General features: G+C 34.8%; 1 protein-coding gene across 6 annotated transcripts in view; it reads right to left on the bottom strand.

Moving 5' to 3' along the window:
• The window catches only part of LOC144975409 (cdc42 homolog), a 57,881-nt gene that overhangs the window by 5,945 nt on the left and 41,936 nt on the right, over window positions 1-10,000 (bottom strand). For all 6 annotated transcript variants that reach the window (XM_078919445.1, XM_078919464.1, XM_078919482.1 and 3 more), the window contains one exon: window positions 2,564-2,622. In XM_078919445.1, the coding sequence (XP_078775571.1) occupies window positions 2,564-2,622 (59 nt within the window). The remainder of the gene's footprint in view (window positions 1-2,563; window positions 2,623-10,000) is intronic.

Genomic DNA, 10,000 nt, shown 5'->3' with positions numbered 1-10,000 from the left:
AAATAAAACAGAAATGGATTATGTTCAACGACACATCCGAATAGTTTTTCCATACAGTGCCAGTCATAAATTTAGAAGGAGGAACCTCCCCCCCCCCCCCCCCCCCCCCCGCCCTCACTCGCCAAAATACAAAGCAACCCCAACCGCCCCCCCCCCCCCCAAAAAAAAAAAAAAAAAAAACACAAAAAAAAAAACAACAAAAAACAAACAACAAAACAAACAACCCCCCCCCCCCCCCCCCCCCCCCTCAAACTCAAGATAAAGAAACGCACGTTAAACAATCAGCCGTCCTTGGTATTCAAACCTTTTCAAATATTTATCTAACATCAATGCCATGACCTTCCGAAACAGAAGCAAGTGACCCATCACTTCGATATCGCCTCGCCTGATCTGGAATAACTCATTCCCTGGTCTTAAACTAACGAAGGATCATTCAAATGTCAAGATTAATTGCCCATAAAAAAAAGCATATTATTTTTATGAATCTATCATTGGCAACCCCTATTTGGTTACATCATCACCGTTACACGGGCTGTTCGTAAAAATAATGGTGGCCCTTCCTTAGTCTGACGTCAATAGGGATTTGGCAGGTTAGGGAAAAATTCTATCCTGTGCGATTTTTGTTGTTGTTTAATTTGTTTGTCTAATTTGTTGTTAATACTCGCGATGATTACACGTGGTTACTTTGTATTGACGGAACTATTTTAGGGCGGTCTGACTAAAATCGTGGCAACATGCCGTATTATTAATTATATCATTCTAACGCTGGATTCGTACCTCTATTTCGACTTTAAAGCCATTAAACTGACAGTAACAATTGGTTACCACCCCTTGGATAGGTCTATCACAAAGTATTTTCAGCCAGATTTAATCGGTCCAGCTACCAATCTGGGTGGACAAAAGGGTCAGTTAAGATTTCGACTGCATCGAGATGAATACCACTCCCTTTGCTTGTGAGGCGAACGTTCTTGCAACTGAACTATCGGGATCCCCAGATTGGGTATCTATGGTCAAAAGGTCATATATTATGTAAGTCTTATGCTTTCATGTTGCCCTTCATTATTCTCTTGGTATTGATTTGTCCTCATTATACTCCTTTGGCTTTGGGCCGGTGAAACCCGATTTTATTAAGGCTTAAAAGCAAAATTATTACGAGCATCTGTAGAACCTTTGTAAAAAAAAAAAAAATACAAAGAAACAACAACAACAACAGCAAAGCCCCCCCCCCAAAAAAAAACAAACAAACAAAACAAAACAAAACAAAACAAAACAAAAAAACAAACCAACAAAACAACACATAAAATAAACGAACATTAAAAAAAAAAGACAAAAGAAAAAAAAAAGAATGAAAGAAATCCACAAAAGTGAACTATAACCAACTTCTGCAGCCAATCCTATCTATTTATACCTTTCACTCTACACCACTAGAACAAGGAGAATCGGAATAAATAATATCGTTATTGTTATTATTCCCTCCTAATCATGTCGTTTTACGGTCAGATCGAAAGAGATACACACGGGAAACACGCAATCATCGGCATTTGTATCTCCTCATTTTGACAAGTCTTATCTTTCTTTCTTTTTATCATTCTTTTTTTTTTCCTATTTTTTTTTCTTTTTTTTTTTCAATATTTATTTATTGCGTTTGTACTATGAGTCATTGCCGTTGAAGGCGGAAGAAGGCTTCGCTCTATTCTCAGAGCATAAGTATAATTTACCAGTAAGTGACCGTGATATAGGATTTCTACAGAGCATAACCATCATGATGTCGTGCTCTATGCCCTTAAAATGAGCAGTTATATAGCGTAACATCAGCTAAACGTGCTCAAAGCACTTTATAAGGGGCCTCTAGCTTACAGCAACAATTAACAAGTAGGACGAGACATGACGTTAGGCGATATTACAAATATTTTTTCCCCGACATAGACACCACTGTTAACGGCCAGGTACTCATTTTACACATTACGGCGATAACTGTGAGTTAAGAGCCTTTTCCAAGGACTCCACTATGTGCCGCCCAGAGTGGGACTCAAACCCAGGACCTTCCGATCCGAAGAGGGTGTCACACCACAAGACCACATAACCGTGGTGATGCGACTGAAGACTCCCAATGGAAGCTCGAGTTGCATCATTGTCACTGCTATTCTGGTGACCCAAACTGTTTGAGCATTGTTTACCTCACATGAATTGCCTTTTATTTGGACAACAAAGATTATATTATTATTATTAAAATGGTGAAGTCCGTAGTTAAAACTTGATGAATAGTGGGAGAATTGATTTTTAAAGAGAAATTCGGTTTACAGGCATTTATTTGCAGGTCTGATAACCCAATTCATTATGGGGTCATTGTTGTAATGGAAATCTCAACAAAAAAAAAAACAAAAAACAAAAAAAAAAAAACAAAAGAAAAAACAAATGAAGCAAAATATTGTCAGTTATAACAATATTAAACTAGACCCATAATGCGTTCGGATGTTAGACCTGCATATATAATGTACACGTTGGTTTTAATCATAAATGATTAATGATGGAATGACAAGGATAAACGAGTCATTGTACAAACCTGTCCGGCTGTGTCAAATAAACTGATGACGTATGATTTGCCGTCCACTGTTGTCGTCACTGAAAATTAAAAAAAATGTTATTAAAACATCGTCAAAACAGATGAAATATGTAAATAATAACATAAAGAATAACACCAAAAAGAAAAACCATTTAAAAAAGCTAAAAAAAAAACAACAAAAAAAAAAACAACAAAAAACAAATTAAAAAACAAAACAAAACAACAACAACAAAAAACAAAAACAAACCCAATTGTGAATTGTAAAGAAAGAATTGAATCCCTCCACCCCCACCAGTATCGGAACTATGCTGCCCTACTCAGAAATAAACACATTTAAATATCTTCGATTGAAGTCCCAGGTTTGAAGTTTAAGACAAGATGAGGGTAATTTTAATCGATCAATATTTGAGTCTTTTAGCCAAAATTTTTAAATTTTACTTTTCCATAGTACGGCAGTATAAATATATCGGTAGAGCACTAGCCTCATAATAAGGGGGCCACTATTGGTAACCGGGTGCAGTCGAGGTTTTTCTCACCCAGTGCTTTGGTAGCTGGGCATGTAAGATAGGATGGAAACTACTTTAGAGGCAGACCAGCGTCTTATCCAGAGGGTAGCGCGACATGCTTAACGCTACAGAAAAAAAACAGTAATAATAATAATAATAATAATAATAATAATAATAATAATAATAATAATAATATTAATAATAGATAATATAATAATATAATAATAATAATAATAATGATGATGATATAATAATAATAATAATAATAATAATAATATAATATAATAAATAATAATAATAATAAATATATAATAATAATAATAATAATAATAATAATAATAATAATAATAATAATAATAATAATAATAATAATAATAATAATAATAATAATAATAATAATAATAATATAATAATAATAATAATAATAATAATAATAATAAAATAATAATAATAATAAAATAATAATAATTTATAAAAATAATAAATATAATATAAATACTACTACTAACTACTACTACTACTACTACTAACTACTACTACTACTACTACTACTACTACTACTAACTACTACTACTACTACTACTACTAAATAATAATAATTAATAATAAATAATAATAATAATAATAATAATGATAATAATAATAATAATAATAATAATAATAATAATAATAATAATAATGATGATAAACTTATATAAGCGCCCATTAATCCACTGACAAGTGGTCTATGGCGCTTAACAACCACTCAGACTATATTATAAATTATCATACACACGTACACCCGCATACTCAAACCCACATACGGAAACTTCTTCTCCTACACATCGGCTCTACGCAAATTCTCTACATACATATTACTATACTATCTACCCTAACTAAAATATATGAAGCAAATTAATTGTTAAAACAAGCTCTTCTTCAAACTCCGACCCCGTGGGACTTAATGACCCTGAAGGACTACTTTCATATCTAAAAATACCCATTTAACGCAAAAAAGTAAAAAAAAAAATTAAATTAAATTAAATGTTTTGATACTGAAAACAAAACGGATTATCCGCTCATCTCGATAGACCAATAAAAGTAAAGGAGAATTATTCATCCAAAGTCATGTTCTTCACCTTGCGACAAACCGCACGATAAAATTACCCTATCTAAACAGACAATAACATGTATATATAGCATGCAAATCAGACATAACAGGTATGAAAATAGAAACAGCAAACATCCATGCCAACAACACTAACATTTTTGGCACTGTGGACGACAATGACGATGCCAACCTTAATCGGCATTTCGTTTGAAGTCACTCACGCAGACAGCTAGCAAGACTCGAGCCATTTCATTATCATACATACGAGATACTGCAGTTGCACTAAAATATTTCTTGAATAATGAATGATACAGGATTACCAGTACACACACGTACACGCGCGCGCACAGACACACACACACACACACACACACCAACATTCACACACACACACACACACACACATTAGAGAGGGAAAGAGAGAGAGAGAGAGAGAGAGAGAGAGAGAGAGAGAGAGAGAGAGAGAGAGAGAGAGAGAGAGAGAGAGAGAGAGAGAGAGAGAGAGAGAGAGAGAGAGAGAGAGAGAGAGAGAGAGAGAGAGAGAGAGAGAGAGATGGCCATATAGATGTATTTAGATAAAAAGAGCTAGACAGATCGCTAAAAATAGATAGCCACCTAGACAGATAAATAGATGGATAAATAATTAGATAGATAGATAGATAGGTAGATAGATAGATAGATAGATAGATAGATAGATAGATAGATAGATAGATGGATACATAGATACATAGAGAAAGGGGGAGAAGTGGGAGAGGTAAAAAAAATTTATAATCCAAACATTAATAATAACTGGGTATATCCTGAACTGTAATAAATGTTCTAAAAAACTATAATAAACATTAATAATAGTCATACGACTATGTACAACGAATTACGACACGGCAAACTCTGTATTGCCGACAATCTAGCTGTTCCGAAAATGCTAAGCCAGCGTCTATAAACCACTGACTTTATAAATTTTTCATCAATAGCAGACAACTGGAACCCTTCTGCTCCTACCTGTCTTTTAGGAATCTAGTAATCAGTCAGTAGAGCCTATTCAGTCAGTAATTCTGCACACCTGTATTGAGACCAAACGCCGTCTACCTGATGATTGATGGAGCCCCGACTTTCAGGATAGAGGAGTCTGGGATCGTGAGAAAAAGGAATCGACTCGTAGACGACCAGTCTGCCTTTGCAGTCATGTAAACGTGCTACCACAGAATAGGTAGGTAACATACCTATCACTCTGTGATGCTACCTATCTACTTTTCAGCTGTCAAATTAAAACTATACCCCGTCTCAAATTATTATAGTAGACCTCCAGAGTCCTGAGGCCTATTCTAGTGACGTCTTTTATTTTTTCCTGTCTTGTCTCAATTTCAATAGCATTAATTTGGAAGTAAAAATTACTTTCGGAACGGACGCAAGCCTCTGTAAATCACGTTCAGACATATCTAAAAGACCCAGCTACCCAGCTACTGCTTGGTTGGTAAAAGGATCGGAAAAGTAACCGACTTTACTGGTACGTTTGCTTGTGTGTTATACCTATTGAGGTATAGACACCCCCCCCCCCCCCTCATACCTACCAATTTTTTCAGTTGTATTTTTTATTAAATTGAAATACCGGTAGTCGGGGCATGCAGGTAATCAATTTGAATTGATCTTTCAAAAGTTTGATACAATCTTACAGAAAAGCCAATGATTACACAATCGAAACCTTTTCCTCTTTTTTATTTTTTATTTTCTTCCTTAACAGTCATGATATTCTTTTAAAAATATCTCATCTCTGACGTCGAAAAAGATAAATATTCCAATATTTTAAATAATATAGTCCATGTTGTTCATGTATGTGTGTGTATGTGTGTGAGTGTGTGTGTGTGGGTGTGTGGGTGTTTTGTGTGTGTGTGTGTGTGTGTGCTGTCTTAAAATATAATCAAGATAATGTAAACAATAGTTTTAATCGTTCCATCCTCAATTTTCCCCCTTGACAAGAGCAATCAAACATGCCATGATCACACAGCCTCACAAATTACGTCAGCCATATTATTATCATGCATCATTTTACAACTTAAAATATCAACACGTAAGTCCTCACTAGAGGCAATTTTCGCTTTTTTAAAATTGTCTCAACCCAGAAAGGATCATAACATTGATCTCATACAGGTAGATTGATATCATCATCGACAAACATTAAGATAAGAGTACAACCAATTTTGTCAACCAATTGTCATGTCCATTAATTATTGAATAATTCACAATCCCAGACAATCGTCATTGTAACTAAACACATCGTTATCTCGGTAGGAGATTGTCGGGATAACATTCTATCTTCAAAGAATTTTCCATGGGTTGTCGCCATGTACAACACAAATGAACATCCAAATACAAACCAAGATATCTTATCTAAATCTGTTCTAGCCCCTCCTCCCCCCTTTTTTCATCGAAATAAAATTGTCATCGATATCATCTTCCGCCAATGCTAACGCCAATTTTGCCGTACTCTGACAAAAACAAAACAAAACAACCAAACAAAGAAAAATCACAACAAAAAAATCCCCAAAACAACAACAACAAACCCCCCTCCCCCCCACACAAAAAAAAACAACTGCATTTAATAAAAAAAAACATTGCCAGAAAACTAGTTCTTCAAATATAGATCGACTAATATGACGCCTTATCTTGTCAAAATCTCGAGGAAGTCCCGGGTTTGAGAGTTTTTGACAAGCTGAGAATTATTTTAATCGATGGATATTTGAAAAACTAATTTTATAGCCAAAAGTATTTTAATGCATATTTTTTTCTTTTGATTTTTTAAAAAAGTACGGTAGAATATTCGCGTAATTAAATACAATTTCTACCAAACACCGACAAAACACTTTTTTTTTCATTTCATCCCCAAATGTTTCACTTCATATGTGACCGACCGCCTCAAGACGTTATTATGTCGGGGTGAACCGGTGTCAAAGACTGATTGTAAGCCAAAATGACCAGACAGATTTTAAGACATTCTATAAATAAATTTTATCTTGTCACTTGTAATAAAATATACCCATTGCCCTCATTAAAACATTTTAACTCAACGCAAGTTTCTTATCTTTCATAATATTTTCGATTTTGAGCAACCAAGTTACCTGGGCATAACAATGGATATGGCTGCGCCATATGGACACTTGCCGTGAATGTGTGTGTTACTTCGAGTGTGACGGTCTGCTTCTAATAATATCCATAATAATGACGACGATGATAATAATGATATAATAATTTTAAAAGATAATAATAATAAAGACAATCTTGAGCATTTATATGGATCTACATCCACTAAACGTGCCCATCGCTCTTTACAAGGGGTCTGGTAACATAATTGTTATGGGCTCATTATTGTAATATCTTAAACCCACGTGTCTTGTTTACTCTCATATCAACGTCCATTACAATATTAAATCAAACCCATAATTGCGTTCGGCTGTCACTTCACTGTCAGACATTTGCACGTAGGCTAATAACCAAGAAAATTAATTTTCTTTCGTCGATTGAAAATTATACAACGTGAATAAAAGGCTATAATCGTTTGCAGTTAGAGAAGATTTAGAAATTTGATGACGGATTTATTCCCCTTGATTACATATAGATGATAAACCATTGATTGATCGTTGGCATAACATGGGATGGATTAAAATTTACGGCAACTGTGAACACATAAACAAGACACATGGGTTTAAGATATTACAACAAGAACAGTATATCAAGCCACAATTCCTATCCAAGCATAATTTCTAAAATTATTTATAATATGATCTAATTAATAAACCAAATGCATCCCCTTAATGAGTATGGCCTCAGGGAAATTTTTCTTTCGGGTCTATCTCGAAAAAAGACTGAACCCTCCCCCCCCCCCCCCCCCCCCCAAACACACACAAGTTTTAGCGGGATCATAACTGCAGTTACGTTGATTTTAGAGTAATTACATTATAAAAATGAGACCATAACATATTCGGTTATCAGACCTGTAATTATGTACACGTTTACTTAACGTTTATGATAACCATACTTTAAATGGATGAGGTGCTATTAAAAGACAAAAAGAAAGCAAACAAACAAAAAACACAATTCTTGATCTTTTAGAAAAAGGCATCTACCTTAAATTGAAATAGATAATAAAAATAAAATAATTTTATTTCTGTGCATATTTTATGTGAGATCGCTCACAAAAACATCATCTCAAGCCAAGGCAACTTTGCCGCACAAAGCAAATAGACGGATGGGGATCGGTCGTTGGAATGCGCAGAGATACAAAACACACAATACATCAGTTGATAAACCAACAAAACAGGTAAACAAGGCGAAACCTTATCATACCTTCTGTGGCCTACCTGATCTTATCGATCACTCCGTCCGTAGTGAGATGGTTTGTAAACGAAAAAAAAAAAGAAGAGAAAGAAAAACAATGATGGAGATGGGTTTTTTAATTTTCGAAGACGAATTCATGGATGTTTTGCAGCTTCCCTTTCTCAAAATCTATAGCCGAAAGACGAGGGTTTCATGAAAATAGAAAACGTATGCTTTATATATAGCAATATTCACTATATGACTCAAAGCACTTTACATGCCATCCTCAAGCATCATCATCATCATCATCATCATCATCATCATCATCATCATCATCATCATCATCATCATCATCATCATCACCACCACCACCATCATTATCAACATTAGAAAAGAAAAAAAATGTAAATCGGCATTCTCCTTGTTTATTTCCTTTTGGAGTGCATGGCATGGACAAAAGTTGATTTAAGCAGCTTTCTTGTTTCACTTTTTTTTTCTTCTGTTGTTTGCTGTGTATTATAAAGATCTGAACACATGTGTAAGAAAGGTGCCAGACAAAGCAAGAAAGAAAAATACAAGAAAAAAAAATCACAAAAAACAGTCTACTTCGAGTGGGGATCGGACCTCAGACCTTCTGATTACCGGTCAGTCTGCTACCATTACACCACAGAGGCTCCCGGTAGTTGGGACAAAATTAATAATACCTATATTCTTCACAAGGCAACGCCTTTTACGCGATGAACCCTCGCTTGCATCGAACAACGCAAACATTGAACACGAGAGGACGACGACGAAGATAATATTATTTGAGTTGCTCCATTTTTATTTTTTGAAAATAGTTTCTTATTTTGCTGTGTATTGAAAACTTTAAACGCTTAATGGGCGGTACTTCGAGGATAATTGTGCACATGTGTTACCAATTTTCAACAGGTAGCGAATGAAGAAAGAAATGACAATCAAAACATAAATGGTATCACATTGCTATTCAAGGTTGCCATAATCAAACGAAGGCAGGAGCAGGTTTTAGGGGCATTCCAACAAAAATCACCAGAATATTTTGCTTTTCATTGCGTCATGTGTCCTCAGATTTTTGGAACGGAATGAGAATTATCGTTCTTTGAAAACTAATGATGCTTTACTAAAATAACAAGTCCTCGAACATAATTTAGCGTTTTAGCATTGATATTTTCCCCATCCCTGAATAGGGAGGGAAAAATAAAGAACATAATATGATAACTTATGCAACTAAGGGCATGATTTAAACACGAACTGACGAAGGGTTAATGTATTTAAACATTATTAGTCCCCCACTCTTCCCTTTAAAAAAGTAAAGAAGAAAGAAAAAAAGTAAAGATTAAAATGATCCTCATGAAGAGGGGAAAAATATATATGGAACGAAATATTTGGTGTATGATGAGACTCGGGGGTGATGAGGATGATATTATTTTCAAACTATCTGGCACCAATCGTGGGAACGGAACGAAACGAAATGTTCATGGTTTTTTTTCTTCTCTCCTCTCCTTGTTCGTTCAT

This window comes from Berghia stephanieae, chromosome 1, assembly GCF_034508935.2.
Source record: "Berghia stephanieae isolate SIO BIC M18660-M18661 chromosome 1, UCSD_Bste_1.3, whole genome shotgun sequence".
Taxonomy (NCBI): domain Eukaryota; kingdom Metazoa; phylum Mollusca; class Gastropoda; order Nudibranchia; family Aeolidiidae; genus Berghia; species Berghia stephanieae.
This window is presented reverse-complemented; position numbering and strand designations above follow the sequence as displayed.